The sequence below is a fragment of the Mobula birostris genome, chromosome 4, assembly GCF_030028105.1.
Source record: "Mobula birostris isolate sMobBir1 chromosome 4, sMobBir1.hap1, whole genome shotgun sequence".
Classification (NCBI taxonomy): Eukaryota; Metazoa; Chordata; class Chondrichthyes; order Myliobatiformes; family Myliobatidae; genus Mobula; species Mobula birostris.
In genome coordinates, this window is record NC_092373.1 from 142,364,105 (window position 1) to 142,383,913 (window position 19,809).

The 19,809-nt window shown below is 43.3% G+C and overlaps 1 protein-coding gene across 5 annotated transcripts in view; it reads left to right on the forward strand.

The window, feature by feature from the left end:
* Positions 1 to 3,060: 3,060 nt before the first annotated feature.
* Positions 3,061 to 19,809, forward strand: part of intu (inturned planar cell polarity protein) — a 93,915-nt gene continuing 77,166 nt past the window's right edge. For all 5 annotated transcript variants that reach the window (XM_072256141.1, XM_072256144.1, XM_072256142.1 and 2 more), the window contains exon 1: positions 3,061 to 3,289. In XM_072256141.1, coding sequence (XP_072112242.1) covers positions 3,144 to 3,289 — 146 coding nt within the window. In that variant the 5' untranslated portion in view covers positions 3,061 to 3,143. The remainder of the gene's footprint in view (positions 3,290 to 19,809) is intronic.

Sequence of the window (19,809 nt, forward strand, 5' to 3'; positions counted from 1 at the left end):
ACAGCTATTTCCACTGCTCTTTTAAATGTAATTTGTGCTTTAGTTAGGAATTGTTTTTGAAAGCTTTGTTATAAGATTCCATAAAATAAATGATCCCTCAGTATATATTTATCTCATCATTGAATTGACAATGCTCAGACTATCTCTTCAATTCAGCCACGTAAGCTGAAATTGACACCCCTTTCTTCTAATTCTGCTTATGAAATGTAAAGTGCTCTGCAAACAACAGTGATTTTGGTCCTTAGTGTTCCTGCATTACTTTCATGAAATTAACAAAGCTGGTTTCAACTGGTTTGGTTGGAGCAATTAAACTTCAAAGTAAACTGTATGCCTTTAAACCCAATGCATTCAGCAAAACTGGCACTTGCTGTTCACTGGCGATTTCATTTGCTTCAATATATTGCTCAATCCATTCCATATACAATACCCAGTTATCTGTTGTGTAATCAAATGCACCAATCTTTCTGAAGTAGCCAGCCATTTCTGCTCCTTTTTTTATAATTATTATCACCTGGTACTCACTGTGAATTTTTCAGTTTTCTGCCTTTTTTTTAAACTTGACTGTGTCTGTCCCTTCAAAAGAAGCACATGCGGTGTTGCTTTTTACTTGACCATTTCTGGCTGCACTTTTTTATTAATTCAGAAGTCTTGCAGTGATTCACAGATTGGTAGTTGTCTCTGGTTAATATCCCCACTGTTATGTTTTGTAACCCCAAAACACAAAAACTAACTGAAAGGAAAAAAAAGAGCCAGTAATATGTCTAACTTCATCTTTACTTTTAAGTGAGGCCGGCATGTATCACGTGGTGGCACGATGATGTATGCCGTTTACATACTTTTACAGGTAACCCACCATGCATTATGTAAACAACAAAGAATGCTTAATCAAATAACATTTACAATATTACTCAAATACTACTGAAATATTAAATACACAACAATTGGTTCTTTGACTTTGTTCATTGCTTATGGGATTCAGTTGGCATACATTCATATTGCCTAATTTCTACATGACAGTAGAGACTGGAGTTCAAAAGTGATGTAACTTCAAAATATCCTGAGGTTGTAAAGTTATTTTAAATTAAAACGTATTACAATATAGCACACTACAGGCCCTTCGACTCACAATGTTGTACCAACCTTATAACCTACCCTAAGATCAATCTAACCATTCTCTCTCACATTACCCTCCACTTTTCTTTCATGTATGTGCCTATCTAAGAGTTTCTTCAATGTCTCTATTACTCCAGATCAGAAATATATTACAACCTCCTTGGGACTCCAGAACTAGGAGCCTCTTAAATGTATCTGCCTCTACCACCACCCCTTCAGTGGGTTTCATGCACCAACAACTTAAAAGGACTTTTGATATCCCCACCAAGATTTTCTTCCAATCACCTTAAAGTTGTTGTCCCTCATATTAGTCATTTCCTCCCTGGGAAAAATTCTCTGGCTGTCTATTTGATCTATGCATTTTATCATCTTGTACACCTCTATCAAGTCACCTCTCATCCTCCTTCACTCCAAAGAGAAAAGCCCTGGCTTGCTCAACCTTTCCTCATAAGACATGCTCTTCAATCTGAGCAACATCTGGATGATTATTAAAATTGTTTTCCTCTGGCTCAGACAATCAACATTTTCGCATAAAAGCCAGTAAATAAGATTTAAAATTGGCATGATTGATATGACATTCTTTGAGGTATGATGTTCCACTGTGGGATCAACATAGTGCAGGTCCCAAGGAGGTTGTAATATGTTTCTGATATGGAGTATGATTTGGTGATGAAGGTGAATGAGTGAGGAAGTAGGGTTTAGAATTTGCAGACCTGGGAAAGTACTTGTTTGCCCTAACTTTAAAGCATTTAATTTCTTAAGTCTTAATTCTTCACATTTGCAGAAATTCCATGTTAGTTGATGAGTGGCTAAAAAAAGATTGATGAAATCTGAACTGTTAACTCTTTTCTCTCCTCATAGATGCTGCTTGACTTCTAGCTATCTGTAGTATTTCTATTTTATTTTAAAATCCCAGCATTTTTTTTTGCTTTTTCAATAAAAGGAGATTCTTGTTGGCTTGTCAGATCCTGCATTGGGAGATGTGGGTGCCTTTGCAAAAATTCTTAGCAACCACATCACTGAGGATAAATAAGTTCTATTATTTTTGAACCATAATGTCTCTGCTGTCTCTTGGATAGCGAAAGTTGGCTCACTCTGGCAGTAAGCCACATTGATCCCATTCTTTCCATTGAGGATCAGTTGCTTGCTTAATGCACATACTTTTATCACGTGCATTTAAAAATGTATGATACCTTAAAAAGTACTTCAACGTTGCTGTAAAAAAAAAACAAAATACATTTTATCCCTAATGATCAAACGTTCGTATTAATGTTGAAACAAGGATACCAGTGTTGTCACCTCTAGGATCCAGCAAAGATGGCTTTCTTAGACGGTGCCTCACGGAAACCCGGAAAACTTCAGCCGAGTGGAGCCACAGCATGTCCTAAAGTCTGCACAAATTGCATTTTCTTGGCTTCTATATTAGAAGGGATCTAAAAGTTGATTAACCACAAACATATGACGTTATTGAATTTGAAACTGTCCATGCTCCCAAGTAAAAAAGAAACGGTCTACAAACGACTGTAGGCCGAATCCAAAACAACCTCGATCTAAGTAAGAGACGGTGAATAGAAAGAGTGGAGAGGGTCTAGCAACCTATCGATATCTGTCTTCAGCACTAGACCACCTCCCTGCAAATGGCTATGTGAATGCATTATAAAGACGTTACATGATCTAATTTTAACTGTTTTAATTCTGACAGATTTTATATGCTTTTTACGGTCAACAAACCCAAAGCCGATGCAAAATACGAGACCTAAATATTAATATTATCTATTGCAATGCCTAACAAGTGTCTTCATATTTTAAAAATGTTTCGCTAGACAACTTCTTTTTATTTTCAAACTAATAGCTAGAGTATTGTTTACATAAACAGCCTTCGATGTTTGAGCTTCCTTCGTTTCTATGGTTATTGGACAGCAGCCAGTCACAGTGAGCGGACCGATCACGTGATGGACAGGCCCCCGGATGCAAGCCGCGGGTGACGGGCGAGTTTTGTGAGGGGGAAAGCCTTTACACAAGATGAGGTGATGTCTTCTCGGGCGGTGGCGGCGGGCTGTCAGGAGCGGAGTTATGAGATTGCTTACACCCCGGAGGATGGGAGTTGGCAGAGTGAGAGTGAGACGGGGTCATCGTCGTCCGCTGCGCGGCCGGATTTCGACTCCTGCTCATCGGAGTAAGTATTCGCGGGCCCGGGTTCTATCGAGGCCTGTAGTGACCGCTGGCCGTGGTGGTTGTCCGCAGCAATGTCTGTTCGCATTTGAGGCAGACTTCTCGGGGGAAAAAATCTATTAGTAATCCTCAGCTTACACGTGCAAATGCTAAATAGTTTATTATTTTCTCTTGGCTGTAGTTTGTCGTTGTAAAAAGTTGAAGGACTGCTCCGACGTCTGCTTGAAATGTATTTGATACTGGTATTGTTCAGTCATTCAACGGTGCAACTCCTAAACATTCTTGTGTTGCAACCGCATTAAGCATGCGTAGATCACGTTACTAAGCATGGAGAGCAATTTATCAATAAAATCACAGCTTTTTAATGTAGTTTCATTGTTAACATGTCACTATCAAAAGAAACTTTGTTGTGATCATTTAGTAAATAATCCAACAGTATTGGAAATGTTGACTGTGGTGCACTTTTGGTGGGGCAGTCATTGAAGATTTAGACAAATGGGAGCAAATTTCACACCAATTAATTAATATGTTTGATTTTTGATGTAATTTGATTTTGTGGCTATTTAGAACATTTTCTCCCTATAAAGAGTAAGCCCATGCTTTCAGGATCTACGTGGTCTGAACCAGATGAGTGAAGACGGAACCTACATTTGCATGGTGACTTGCATTGGGACAGTTAAATGAATATATATTTTGAAATGGAGTCACTTATAATGTAAGGGAAAGTTGCAAACATCTTCAGCACGCAAGTTCTCACAATTTGCAGTTAAGTAAATGATCACATTGTGAGTGTTGATTGATTGATACTTGTTGGCCAGATCATTGGACATTCATTCCTTTGATACATTGGGATCTTTTACAAAATAAGTAGTTTGTCTTTTAATGTACTAAATTGGTACTTCATTAGAACAATGTGAAATGAAGCTTGACAAAGGAATGTGATTGTGTAGTTGGAAAAGTTTACAAAGCCAGGAAACTAAAGATGAGAAGGCTAGTTTCAAATTCTAAGGTTGCTTAACTAAAAAAACACATTTGACGTTGGGACAGAATGAGGCTGGAGTTTGTGGTGGCGGCCAAAAATGGTGGTTTCAGTCTTTCCAAGATTAATGAGATGGGAATTTTTATTCAACCGGTACTGAATAGTTTAGGGAATGAAAGGATTGCGAGCAGAGGTGATTACAGTTGCACTGTGCGCAGTCAGTGAATGTGTTGTTAAATGACACTGCTGAGAAGTGACATGTATGAAATAAGTAGAATGTTGCTGCTGGCAGTCAGGAAGGGGAAAGGGGTTAAGGAGCCAGTGCTGAGTACCCCCGTGGCCATCCCCTTCAACAACAGGTTGGATACTGTCTGTGGGGGATGACCTAACAATGGTTGGGTCTCTGGCACTGCGTCTGCCTTTGTCACTCAGAAGGAAAGGGGGAAGAAGAGGCATGCTGTGGTGATAGGGGATTCATTAGTTAGGAGAATAGACAGGAGGATCTGTGGGCGAGAACGAGATTCCAAGATGGTATGTTGCCTCCCGGATGCCAGGTCCGGGATATCTTGGATCGAGTCCTCAGCATTCTTGAGTGGGAGGGTGAACAAACAGAAGTCATGGTCCATGTAGGTACCAATGACATGGATAGGACAAGTGACGAGGTTCTGCATAGGGAGTTCAGGGTGTTAGGTGCTAAGGTAAAGGGCAGGGTTGTGATCTCAGGATTGCCACCCTTGCTGCATGCTGATAAGGCCAGAACTAGGAAGATTATATAGTTCAATACCTGGCTAAGATATTGGTGTGGAAGGGAGGACATGAGATTTTTGGCTCATTCTGCTCTCTTCCAGACCTGTACAGAAGGGATGGCTTGCACCTGAACTGGATTGGGACTAATATCCTACAGGAATGTTTGTTAATGCTCTGTGGTGGGGTTTAAACTAGGGTTGCAGGGGATGGGAACCAGAGTGCCAGAACAGTTAGTGGAGAGGTGGGGGTAGATGTTGGTAAGACTTCAGACAAAGTTTAGCATCGAAAGGTTGAGCATGGTGCGACTAGCATCGTTAGCTACCTGTATTTAAGTGCAAAAAGTATCATAGGAAAGCAAGATAATCTCAGCAACATGCACAAAAATGTTGGAGGAACTCAGCAGGCCAGGCAGCATCTATGGAAGAAGAGTATGGTCAGTGTGTCAGGCCAAAACCCTTCAACAGGACTGGAGAAAAAAGATTAGAAGATTTAAAAGGTGGGGGGAGGGATGAAGTAAGGAGCTTGGAAGTTGATGGGGAAAGAGACAGAAGGCCATGGAAGGAAGAAAAGGGGTGAGGAGCCCCAAAGGGAGTCAATGGGCAGACAAGGAGGTAAGGTGGAGAGAGGAAAGAGAGGATGGGAAATAGTGAAGGGGGGGAAGTGGGGGGCACCAGAACTTCAAAAAATCGGTGTTCATGCAATCAGGTTGGAGGCTACCAAAACGCCAAAAGGCATTGTTCCTCAAGTGTGGCCTCATCAGGGCAGTGGAGGAGGCCATGGACAGACATACCGGAATGGGAGGTGGAATTAAAATGGGTGGTCATTGGGAGATCCTGCTTTTTCTGATGGACAGAGCGTAGGTGCTCAGTGAAACATTCTCCCAATCCATGTCGGGTCTCACTGATGTACAGGAGGCCACGCTGGGAGCACCGGACACAGTCTAAACCCGAGCAGACTCACAGATGAAGTATCACCTCACCTGGAAGGACTGTGTAGGACCCTGAATGGTAGTGAGGGAGGAGGTGTAGGGGCAGGTGTAGCACTTGTTCCGCTTGCAATGAATAGTGCCAGGAGGGCGTTCAATGGGGAGGGATGAATGGACAAGGGAGTCGCGTAGGGAGCGATCCTGCAGAAAGATGGGGGGCGGGGGGAGAGGAGGATAAAATGTGCTTGGTGGTGGGATCCTGATGGAGATGGCAGAAATTTCAGAGAATTATGTGCGGGACACGGAGGCTGGTGGGGTGGTAGATGAGGTCAAGAAAACCTTATCCCTGGTAGAGTGGCGTGAGAATGGGGTAAGAGCAGATGTGCGTGAAATGGACAAGATGCAATTGAGGTCAACATTGATTGTGGTGGAAGGGAAGACCCTTTCTTTGTAAAAGGAGGACATCTCCTTTGTTCTAGAATGAAAAGCCTCATCCTGAGAGCAGATGCAGCGGAGACAGAGGAATTGAGAGAAGGGGATGACATTTTTACTGGAAACAAGGTGAGAAGAGGTATAGTCTAGGTAGCTGTAAGAGTCCATGGGTTTATGATAGACATCATTGAATAAGCTCCCGGTGAGGCCTCGTGTATATCAGTGAGACCTGATGTAGATTGGGAGTCCGCTTCACCGAGCACCTGCGCTCTGTCCACCAGAAAAAATGGGATCTCCCAGTGGCCACCCATTTTAATTCCACTTCCTATTCCCATTCCAATATGTCTATCTATGGCCTCCTCCTCTGTCATGATGAGACCACACTTAGGTTGGAGGAACAGCACATTATGTTCCATTTGGGTAGCCTCCAACCTGATGGCATGAACACCAATTTCTCGAATTTCCGGTAATGCCCCCCTCTTTACCATGTCACATCCCCTTTTTCCTCTCTCACCTTGCCTCCTTGTCTGCCCATCGACTCCCTCTGGGGAGTCTGGGGAGCTCCTCTCCCCTTTTATTTCTTCCATGTCCTTCTGTGTCTTTCCCCTATCAACTTCCAAGCTCTTTACTTCATCCCTCCCCCTTCTAGTTTCACCTATCACCTTCTATTTCTCTCCCTTCTCCCCACGCCTTTTAAATCTACTCTTCGTCTTTTTTCCCCCCCAGTCCTGCTGAAGGGTTTTGGCCCAAATCTTTTCCATAGATGCTGCCTGGCCTACTGAGTTGCTCCAGCTTTTTGTGTGTGTGTGTGTGTGTTGCTTGGATTTCCAGCATCTGCAGATTTTCTCTTGTTTGTAATAGTGCTGAAGATGAGGTAGCTGGTTTAGAAGAAGAGGCAATGTGTAGTGAGGATGGGGCAGAATTGCAATTAACGGGATGAGTTGCAATGTAAAAGGTGGCCAAAATCAAAAAGTGTGAATACAGAGCTGAAGGTGTTGTTTCTGAATGTGCTCAGTATATGGAATAGGTAGATGAACTTGCAGCACATGCAGATTGGCAGATGTGATGTTGTAGGCATAACTGAATCATGGCTGAAAGATTATCGCTGAGAGCTGAATGTCGAAGGACATTGTACTGAAAGGATAGGCAGAGGGGTAGCATTGTTCTGTTGGTAAAAAATTAAATAAAATCATTAGAAAGGGGTGACATAGGGTTGGAAAGTATTGAATCATTGTGGGTAGAGCTAAGAACCGCAGGGGTAAAAAGACTCTGATATGCAGGTAGATTAGGAAAATCAGGTGGGTGCTGGATTACGGGAGAGGGAATTTCTAGAGTGCCTACCAGATGGCTTTTTGAGCAGCTCGTGGTTGAAGATCAACTATTTTGGATTCAGTGTTGTGCAATGAGCCAGAATTGATTAGCGACCCTAAGGTAAAAGAACCTTTCAGGAAAAGTGATCATAATATGATTGAATTCACCCTGAAATTTGAGAAGGAGAAGCTAAAGTAAGATGTATCAGTATTACTGTGGAGTAAAGGGAATTACAGAGGTATGAGAGAGGAGTTGGCCAGAATTGATTGGAAAAGACCACTGGCAGAGATGATGGCAGAGCAGCAATGGCTAGAATTTCTGGAAGCAAATCAGAAGGCACAGGATGTATACATTCCCAAAGAGGAAGAAGTATTCTAAACGAAAGATGACACAACCTCGGCTAACAAGAGTTAAAGCCAACGTAAAAGCCAAAGAGAGGGCATATAATAGAGAAAAAATTAGTGGGAAGCTTTTGAGAACCAACAGTAGGGAACTGATAAAACTCATTAAGAAGGTAAGGATGAAGTAAGCTAACCAGTAATATTGTAGAGGATACCAGAAGTTTCTTCAGATACCTAAAGTGTAAAAGAGGCGAGAGTGGTATCGGACCACTGGAAAACGATGCTGGGGAGGTAGTAATGGGTGACAATAAAATAGTGGACAAACTAAATAAGTATTTTGCAACAGTCTTCACTATGGATGACACTTCCAGGTGTCAGTGGTCATGAGGTGTGTGAAATTACCATTACTAGGGAAAAAGCCTTGGGAGACTGAAAGGCCTGAAGTTAGAAAAGTCACCTGGACCAGGTGGTGTACACACCAGAGTTCTGAAAGAGGTGGCTGAAGAGACTGTGGAGACATCAGTAATGATCTCTCAAGAATCACTAGATTCTAGAATGGTTCTGGAGAACTGGAAAAATGCAAATGTCACTCCATTCTTCAAGAAGGGAGAGAAGCAGAGGAAAGTAAACTGTAGGCCAGTTAATCTGACCTCAGTGGTTGGGAAGATGTTCAAGTCGAATATTAAGGATGTGGTTTCGGTACTTGGAGGCACATGATAAAATAGGCCATTGTCAGCATGGATTCCTCAAGGGAAAATCTTGCCTGACAAATCTTTTGGAATTCTTTGAAAAAGTAACAAGCAGGACAGACAAAGGAAAATCGGTTAATGTTGCAAACACGAGGAATTCTGTAGATGCTGGAAATTCAAGCAACACACATCAAAGTTGCTGGTGAACGCAGCAGGCCAGGCAGCATCTCTAGGAAGAGGTACAGTCGACGTTTCAGGCCGAGACCCTTCGTCAGGACTAACTGAAGGAAGAGCTAGTAAGAGATTGGTTCACCAGCAACTTTGATGTGTGTTGATCAGTTAATGTTGCACACTTGGAGTTTCAGAGGTCTTTGACAAGGTGCCACACGTGGACAAAGAAGTGGCAGATGGAATACAGTGTCAGAAAGTGTATGGCCATGCACATTGATAGAAGAAATGAAAGGGTTGACTACTTTCTAAATGGAGAGAAAATACAAAAACTTAAGGTGCAAATGGATTTGGGAGTCCTTATGCAGGATTCCCTAAGGGTTAATTTGCAGGTTGAGTCTATGGCGAGGGAGGCAAATGCAAGTTAGCATTCATATCGAGAGGACTAGAATATAAAAGCAAGGATGTAGTGTTGAATCTTCATAATGCACTGGTGATGCCTCACTTTGGGTAATTTGAGCAGGTTTGGGCCCCTTTTCTTAGAAAGAATGTGCTGAAACTAGAGGGGTCAAAGGACGTTTACAACAACAATTCCAGGATCGATTGGCTTGTCATACGAGGAGTGTTTGGTGGCTATGGGCCCGTATTCACTGGAATTCAGAAGAATGAGGGGTGACCTCATTGAAACCTTATTAAATGGTGAAGGGGCTTGATAGAGTGGATGTGGAGAAGATGGTTCCTGTGGTGGGAAGTCTAAGGCCAGAGGACACAACCTCAGAATTGAGGGGCATCCTTTTAGACGGAGATGAGGAATTTCTTAAGCCAGAGAGTGGAGAATCTGTGGAATTCTTTGCCACAGGCAGCTGTGGAGGCCGAGTCATTTTGTATATTTAAAGCAGAGGTTGATAGATTCTTTATTGGACAGGGCAGGAAGAGATACGGGGAGAAGGCAAGAGATTGAGGCTGAGAGAAAAACTGGATCAGCCATGATAAGATTGCAAGCAGGCTTAGTGGGCCAGATGGTCTAATTCAGCTCCTATATCTTAAGACAGCAATAGGGAAGGGGAGTCATTTACAGGCATTTTACTGTCTAAAATTGGGCAAGATTTCATTAAAGGCAGAGCAGGTCTGAAAGGCCGACCTAGCTATTTAATTTGTATGTATGGTGTAGTGCCTTACAGCAGGATGATGGAGTGGTCACATTGGAGGAAAATTGTACAGTCGACTGTTACAAGGTGGTGATAATCAAGAAAGATGAGACCGAATATATTCTTTCTTATTTGGTATGCATAGTGTCACTGGTGACATTTCAGTACATTAACATTTTTCTGTGGACAAGGTTAGGAATTGTATGAGGACAGTGAACTCAGAGGCCATGATAAGTAGAGATGGGGATTGCAATCACTGAGGATTTTTAAAAAAACACATTTGATTGAGAGGCTAGGAGAAGACAGCAATAAAGCTGTGAGGATATTTTTCTATATTTGGGTGGGCTGGAGAAAATGAAGATGTAATACCTGGGAAGGTGGTAGTGTGTGCAAACACACAGGCCTGTCGGCCAACCAAAAGTACTTTTTCTTTTTGTAAAATTTGTTTTCTACAATCCAAAGACAATCCTACTACAGGGCTACTCCATCAGTGAGTTGCTTGTTGATGGGAGTAACTGGAGTGGTGTCAGCGGCGGAGCCAGCCGAGGTGTCAAAGGGGCTGACCGTGATGTTGGAGGGAGAGCCAGCCGAGGCGTCGAAGGGGCTGGCCGAGGCCGGGATGATGGAGAAGGAGCCAACCGGGGTGTAGGTGGAGCCCCTCGGGATATCAGAGGAGCCCATCAGTGAGTCTGAGGAGCTGGTCTGAGTACGGAGGAGCTGATCTAGCCACTGCCTGTGTTGATGCCCGCTACTCGGAAGCATCGAAGTTGGTGCAGTTTAACCGTGGGAGGTTGTCTTGGACATCTCACTTGTGATCACAGGATGAGCTTAGAGCGTGGATCTGTTCTTGGAGCTATGATGTTGTGGCCATTACAGAGACTTGGATGGTTCAGGGGCAGGAATGGTTACTTAGAGTGCCAGGCCATAGATATTTCAGAAAGGACAGGGAGGGAGACGAGAGCTGGGAGCGTGGCACTGCTGATCAGGGATAGTGTCATGGCTGCAGAAAAGGAGGAATTCATGGAGGGATTGTCTCTGTGGGTGGAAGTTAGAAACAGGAAGGGGTCAATAACTCTACTGGGTGTTTTTTATAGACCACCCAATAGTAACAGAGGCATCGAGGAGCAGATAGGGAGACAGGTTCTGGAAAGGTGTAATAATAACAGGGTTGTCGTGGTGGGAGATTTTAATTTCCCAAATATTGATTGGCATCTCCCTAGAGCAAGGGGTTTAGATGGGGTGGAGTTTGTTAGGTGTGTTCAGGAAGGATTCCTGACACAATATGTAGATAAGCCTACAAGAGGAGAGGCGTACTTGATCTGGTATTGGGAAATGAACCTGGTCAAGTGTCAGGTCTCTCAGTGGGGAAATGTGAGTCCTCTTATTTCTCAGGGAAATGTACAGCAGAAATGTGACAAATGTTCAGGGGATATTTGCGTGACGTTCTGCATAGGTACGTTCCAATGAGACAGGAACCGTGGTGTACAAAGGCTGTTGAAAATCTAGTCAAGAAGAAAAGAAAAGCTTACGAAAGGTTCAAAAAAACTAGGTAATGATAGATCCAGAAGAATAGAAGACTAGCAGGAAGGAGCGTAAGAATGAAATTAGGAGAGCCAGAAGGGGACATGAGAAGGCCTTGGCGAGCAGGGTTAAGGAAAACCCCAGGACATTCTACAAGTATGAAGAGCAAGAGGATAAGACGTGAGAGAACAGGACCAATCAAGTGTGACAGTGGAAAAGTGTGTATGAAACTAAAGGAGATAACAGAGATATTTAATGCATACTTTGCTTCAGTATTCACTATGGAAAAGAATCTTGGCAATTATGAGGATGACTTACAGCGGATTGGAAAGCTTGAGTATATAGACATTAAGAAAGACAATGTGCAGAAGAGAGGTTTTGAAAAGCATCGTTGGATAAGTCTCCAGGACTGGATGAGATGTACCCCAGACTACTGTAGGAGGCGAGGGAGGAGATTGCTGAGCCTCTTGCAATGATCTTTGCATCATCACTGAGGACAGGAAAGGTTACAGAGGATTGGAAGGTGAAAGATGTTGTTTCCTTATTCAAGAAAGGGAGTAGAGATAGCCCAGGAAATTATAGACCAGTGAGTCTTACTTCATTGGTTGGTAAGTTGATGGAAAAAATCCTGAGAGGCAGGATTTATGAACTTTTGAAGAGGCATAATATGATTAGGAATAGTCAGTATGGCTTTGTCAAAGGCAGGTCGTGCCTTACGAGCCTGATTGAATTTTTTGAGGATGTGACTAAACGCATTGAAGGTAGAGCAGTAGATGTAGTGTATATGTATTTCAGCAAGGCATTTGATAAGGTACCCCATGCAAGGCTTATTGAGAAAGTAAGAAGGCATGGGTTCCAAGAGGACCTTGCTTTGTGGATTCAGAACTGGTTTGCACACAGAAGGCAAAGAGTGGTTGTAGACAGGTCATATCCTGCATGGTGGTCGGTGACCAGTGGTCTGCCTCAGGGATCTGTTCTGGGACCCCTTTTCTTTGTGATTTTTATAAATGACCTGCATGAGGAAGTGGAGGGATGGATTAGTAAATTTACTGATGACACAAAGGTTGGAGGTGTTGTGGATAGTGTGGAGGGCTGTCAAGAGGTTACAACGGGACAGCGATAGGATGCAAAACTGGGCTGAGAAGTGGCAGATGGAGTTCAACCCAGATAAGTGTGAGGTGGTTCATTTTGGTAGGTCAAATATGATGGCAGAACATAGTATTAATGGTAAGACTCTTGGCAGTGTGGAGGATCAGAGGGATCTTGGGGTTCAAGTCCGTGGGATACTCAAAGCTGCTGCGCAGGTTGACTCTGTGGTTAAGAAGGCATATAGTGCATTGGCCTTCATCAACCGTGGGATTGAGTTTAAGAGCCAAGAGGTAATGTTGCAGCTATATAGGACCCTGATCAGACCCCACTTGGAGTACTGTGCTCAGTTCTGATCACCTCACTACAAGAAGGATGTGGAAACTATAGAAGGAGTGCAGAGGGGATTTACAAGGATGCTACCCAGATTGAGGAGCATGCCTTATGAGAATAGGTTGAGCGAACTCGGCCTTTTCTGTTTGGAGCAACAAAGGATGAGAGGTGACCTGATAGAGGTGTATAAGATGATGCGAGGCTTGGATCATGTAGATAGTCAGAGACTTTTTTCCAGGGCTGAAATGGCTAACACGAGAGGGCACAGTTTTAAGTGCTTGGAAGTAGGTACAGGGGAGACGTCAGGTAAGTTTTTTTACACAGAAAGTGGTGGGTGCGTGGAATGGGCTGCCAGCAACGGTGGTGGAGGCAGATACAATAGGGTCTTTTAAGAGACTCCTGGATAGGTACATGGAGCTTAGAAAAATAGAGGACAATGGGTAACCTTAGGTAATTTCTAAGTAAGTATATGTTCAGCACAGCATTGTGGGCCGAAGGGCCTGTATTGTGCTGTAGGTTTTTTGCGTTTCTTTTTGGCGTGTGTGTGCAAGTCTGTGCGTGTGCGTCTGCGTGTCCATGCGTGCGTCCGTGATGGATTTTTCATGGCTTTTTTACAAGGCGCGGAGTGAGAGAGAGAGACTGTGTGGCATGCCACTCCTCGCACAGACATTTTCACAATATTTTCCCTTTGTTTTACGAGGTCAAGTTGCGATCTTGACACTCAAGCCAGCACAGATGGAAAGCGTACTCGGGCGGACCCAACTAGTTTCGAACACGGGAACCTCCGCTCCCGGGTCCGGCGACAATGTCATGGCGCCACCAGCCGGCCCTGGTTTTTTATGTTTCTATGGCTCTGTAGGACAGTGATAATGAATGTTACCGCAGGCCTGTTACCCTTGTCTGGTGGAGGAACAGGTGACATGGGAGGTGTGTAACCTCGGTTTTGGCGAGGGCTAGGCCTCAAGCCTTGGGCTTGTCTACTGCTGCAGACCAGGTGAGGGACAAGGAAGCGTTTACAGCATGATGTCTGAGCTCGGCTGAGGTCTAGCCTCCTGTCGGTGTTGTCCTTCCATATTCAAGTTATAGAATGACAAGCTGGATTGCGTGCATCTGTGCACTGCTGGGAGATTGTACCATCGATTGCTAGACATCATGCTTAGTATCTTGGGCGATATATATGTTTTTTTCGGAGTGAATATGCTTCTTTGCTTGCTATTTTGAATTATATTGCTCGCTATTTTTGAATGTTTGCTTGCTATTTTGAATGTTTTACACTTTAACCCCAGAGGAACTGGCCCCAGCTATGTCTTTGTATGGTTTGAATGATAATTAAACTTGATTTGATTTTAGTCAAGAAAACAAGGTAAGATAATCAGAGAAGAAAGTTGTACAGGGATAGCAGGGTTCAGTTAATCTTGTTTTGGGGTTGAGACCCACTTCTTCACCATAATGGTCTAGGTGGGTCAAGCATATATAGAGAGCTAGGGTATCTAAGACATTTGCAAAGTATTGTATTTGCCAACGTGGAGCAGAGAACGAGTTTGTAAATCTGGCTTGAGCAAAGGATTGGCTTAACATCTGTAGTCAGGAAAATGCTCGAAGCTGTCATTAAGGAAGAAATAGCGAAACATTTAGAAAGGAGTGGTTCCATTAGACAGACGCAGCATGGATTCAGAAAGGGCAGGTCTTATTTGACAAACTTACTGGAGTTTTTTGAGGACATAATGAGTGCAGTGGATAGAGGGGAACAAGTGGATGTCATATACTTGGATTTCCGGAAGGCGTTTGATAAGGTGCCGCACAAGAGATTTATAAATAAGATATGGATGCATGGAGTCAGAGGGAGTGTATTGGCATGGATAATGGATTGGTTAACCAGTAGAAGGCAGAGAGTTGGTAGAAACGAGTGTTTCTCCGGTTGGCAGTCAGTGGTGAGTGGGGTGCCGCAGGGGTCGGTGCTGGGCCTGCAGCTGTTTACCATTTACATTGCTGATCTGGAAGAGGGGACTGTGTGTAGCATAGCAAAATTTGCTGATGACACTAAACTGAGTGGAAAAACAAATTGTACAGAGGATGTGGAGAGTCTGCAGAAGGATATAGATAGGTTAAGTGAGTGGGCCAAGGTCTGGCAGATGGAATACAACGTTGGTAAATGTTAGATCATCCACTTTGGAAGGAATAATAGAAGAGCAGAGGTGAAAGATTGCAGCATGCTGTTATGCAGAGGGACTTGGGAGTGCTTGTGCATGAATCACAAAAAGTTGGCTTGCAGGTACAACAGGTTATTAAGAAGGCAAACGGAAATGTTGGCCTTCATTGCTGGAGGGATTGAATTCAAGAGCAAGGTCATGCTGCAACTATACAGGGAACTGGTGAGGCAGTTCTGGTCTCCATACTTGAGGAAGGATATACTGGCTTTGGAGGCAGTGCAGAGGAGGTTCACCAGGTTGATTCCAGAGATGAAGGGGTTAACCTATGAGGAGAGATTGAGTCGCCTAGGACTATACTCTCTGGAGTTCAGAAGAATGACGGGATCTTACAGAAACATACAGAATTTTGAAAGGGGTAGATAAGATAGAAGTAGGAAAGTTGTTTCCATTGGTAGGTGAGATTCAAACTAGGGGACATTGCCTCAAGATTCAGGGGAGAAGCTTTAGGATGGAGATGAGGAAAAACTGATTTTCCCAGAGAGTGGTGAATCTGTGGAATTCTTTGCCCAGGGAAGCAGTTGAGGCTTCTTCACTATATATATTTAAGATACAGTTAGATAGGTTTTTACATAGTAGGGGAATTAAGGGTTATGGGGAAAAGGCAGGTAGCTGGAGCTTAGTTTACGGACAGATCAGCCATGATCTTATTGAATGGCAGGGAAGGCTGGATGGGCCAGATGGCCTACTCCTGCTCCTATTTCTTATGTTCTTATGTTGGGAATGGCAAGGGTGGAGAACTGAAGGAAGGGTGTGGGACGGGTGACAGAGAAGGAGCAGCATGGTCAGGGAGGTTGCTGTAGGAGCAGACACACATAGCCCTGAGACACCAGGCAAGGTCATTTGATTCCAAAAAATTGGCTTATTGATCATTACAGAATGTCTCTCTGGTGCTTCCGTTTCCTCCCCTTTTCCCAACCGTGATTTCCTCCCTCCCTGCCCCCTTTCCACTCTCAGTCCACAATACAGGCCTGTATCAGAATCAGGTTTATCATCACTCACGTATGTCATGAAATTTGATTTTTTTTCATTTTAGCAGTAGCAGGACAGTGCAATACATAAATTTACTACAGTACTGTGCAAAGTTCTTAGGCACCCTAGCCTAAGTGGTGGGAACAGGGTAAATGAAATCAACCATGAGCCATATTTTTGGTCATTCAGAAATCTAATGTGAACTTGTTCACTGCTAATGTTCTGGAGGATATTGAGTTAGATAGGATGTATATTGGCCAGTTAAGATCTAGTGCATATACTGAATCTGAAGTTTGGTGAAAATATTAAAAGATTTTAAAAAGTAATTTCTTTAGCCAGAGTGTGGTGAATTTGTTGCCACACACAGCTGTGGAGAGCAAATCATTGCGTTTATTTAAAGTGGAGTTTGATTGATGCCATTCCTAAACAATTGTTCATCCCAGTTTGGCAAAAGAATAAATCAAGGAAGGTAGTGCACCCGTGGCTGACAAGAGAAATTAGGGATAGTATCAATTCCAAAGAAGAAGCATACAAATTAGCCAGAGAAAGTGGCTCACCTGAGGACTGGGAGAAATTCAGAGTTCAGCAGAGGAGGACAAAGGGCTTAATTAGGAAGGGGAAAAAAGATTATGAGAGAAAACTGGCAGGGAACATAAAAACTGACTGTAAAAGCTTTTATAGGTATGTAAAAAGGAAAAGACTGGTAAAGACAAATGTAGGTCCCCTACAGACAGAAACAGGTGAATTGATTATGGGGAGCAAGGACATGGCAGACCAATTGAATAATTACTTTGGTTCTGTCTTCACTAAGGAGGACATAAATAATCTTCCAGAAATAGTAGGGGACAGAGGGTCCAGTGAGATGGAGGAACTGAGCGAAATACATGTTAGTAGGGAAGTGGTGTTAGGTAAATTGAAGGGATTAAAGGCAGATAAATCCCCAGGGCCAGATGGTCTGCATCCCAGAATGCTTAAGGAAGTAGCCCAAGAAATAGTGGATGCATTAGTGATAATTTTTCAAAACTCGTTAGATTCTGGACTAGTTCCTGAGGATTGGAGGGTGGCTAATGTAACCCCACTTTTTAAAAAAGGAGGGAGAGAGAAACCGGGGAATTATAGACCGGTTAGCCTAACGTCGGTGGTGGGAAAACTGCTGGAGTCAGTTATCAAAGATGTGATAACAGCACATTTGGAAAGCGGTGAAATCATCGGACAAAGTCAGCATGGATTTGTGAAAGGAAAATCATGTCTGACGAATCTCATAGAATTTTTTGAGGATGTAACTAGTAGAGTGGATAGAGGAGAGCCGGTGGATATGGTATATTTGGGTTTTCAAAAGGCTTTTGACAAGGTCCCACACAGGAGATTAGTGTGCAAACTTAAAGCACACGATATTGGAGGTAAGGTATTGATGTGGATAGAGAATTGGTTGGCAGACAGGAAGCAAAGAGTGGGAATAAACGGGACCTTTTCAGAATGGCAGGCAGTGACTAGTGGGGTACCGCAAGGCTCAGTCCTGGGACCCCAGTTGTTTACAATATATATTAATGACTTGGATGAGGGAATTAAATGCAGCATCTCCAAGTTTGCGGATGACACGAAGCTGGGCGGCAGTGTTAGCTGTGAGGAGGATGCCAAGAGGATGCAGGGTGACTTGGATAGGTTGGGTGAGTGGGCAAATTCATGGCAGATGCAATTTAATGTGGATAAATGTGAAGTTATCCACTTTGGTGGCAAAAACAGGAAAACAGATTATTATCTGAATGGTGGCCGATTAGGAAAAGGGGAGGTGCAACGAGACCTGGGTGTCATTATACACCAGTCATTGAAAGTGGGCATGCAAGTACAGCAGGCGGTGAAAAAGGTGAATGGTATGCTGGCATTTATAGCAAGAGGATTCGAGTACAGAAGCAGGGAGGTACTACTGCAGTTGTACAAGGCCTTGGTGAGACCGCACCTGGAGTATTGTGTGCAGTTTTGGTCCCCTAATCTGAGGAAAGACATCCTTGCCGTAGAGGGAGTACAAAGAAGGTTCACCAGATTGATTCCTGGGTTGGCAGGACTTTCATATGAAGAAAGACTGGATGAACTAGGCTTGTACTCGTTGGAATTTAGAAGATTGAGGGGGGATCTGATTGAAACGTATAAAATCCTAAAGGGATTGGACAGGCTAGATGCAGGAAGATTATTCCCGATGTTGGAGAAGTCCAGAACGAGGGGTCACGGTTTGAGGATAAAGGCGAAGCCTTTTAGGACTGAGATTTGGAAAAACTTTTCACACGGAGAGTGGTGAATCTGTGGAATTCTCTGCCACAGGAAACAGTTGAGGCCAGTTCATTGGCTATACTTAAGAGGGAGTTAGATATGGCCCTTGTGGCTAGGGGGATCAGAGGGTATGGAGGGAAGGCTGGTGCAGGGTTCTGAGTTGGATGATCAGCCATGATCATAATAAATGGCAGTGCAGGCTCGAAGGGCCGAATGGCCTACTCCTGCACCTACTTTCTATGTTGCTATGTAAACACAAACCAAAGGTTATGGGGAGAAGGCAGAAATGCGTTGAGAGGGATAATAAAACAGCCATAATGGAATGGCAGAGCAGACACGATAGGCCAAAGTGCCTGAATCTGCCCCATGTCATATGGTCTTATTTAAATGAGTCTCTCTGAGTTCTTCAGAGGATGCCAGGGGAGTTGCAAAAAGAAGCTCTTGCGTAAGCTTATCTTGAAATGGTGGCCATAAACAAGGTCTAGACTTACTTCTGTAGGGATTTGGGTACAGGGTATGTGGGAAGGAAGGAGTGATAGAGATTGGATGATAAGAAAGAGAAGTTTCGGAAGGGTAAAGGAAAAATGATAAAAAATAAAAGGTAAAGATAAATGGAAAAAAATTAACAGGTTTTGTTATGCAGAGACAGCTCAAACAAGTCTTTTTGATGGGAAAGCAGAGGAGAAAGTTAATAGTTATAGGGAAGTACAACACAGAAACAGGCACATACCAAAACTAGTTAAACTACCTACTCCCATCAACCTGTACCAGGACCATAGCCCTCCATATCCCTTCTATCCATGTACCTATCCAAACTTCTCTAAAACGTTGAAATCAAGCTTGCATGCACCACTTGTGACTGGCAGCTAGTTACACACTCTCATGATCCTCTGAGTGACGAAGTTTTCCCTCAAGCTCCTCTTAAACTTCTCACCTTTCACCCTTAACCCACGACCTCTGGTTGTACTCCCATCCAACCTCAATGGAAAAAGCCTGCTTGCAGTTACTCTATCTATACCCCTCATAATTTTGTATACCTCCATCAAATCTCTTCTCAATCTTCTACATTCTAAAGAGTACAGTCCTAACCTATTCAACCTTTCCTTATAATTCAGCTCTTCCAGATCCGGCAGTATCCTTGTAAATTTTCTCTGTGCTCTTTCAACCTTAATTATATCTTTTCTGTAGGTAGGTGACCAAAACTACACACAATATTCCAAATTAGGCCTCATCAACGTCTTATACAACTTTAACATAACATCCCATTTTCTGTACTCAATATATTGATTGAAAGCCAATATGCCAGAAGCTTTCTTTACGACCATGTCTACCTGTGATGCCACATTCAACGAATTATAGACCTGTATTCCCAGATCCCTTTGTTCTACCATTCACTGTGT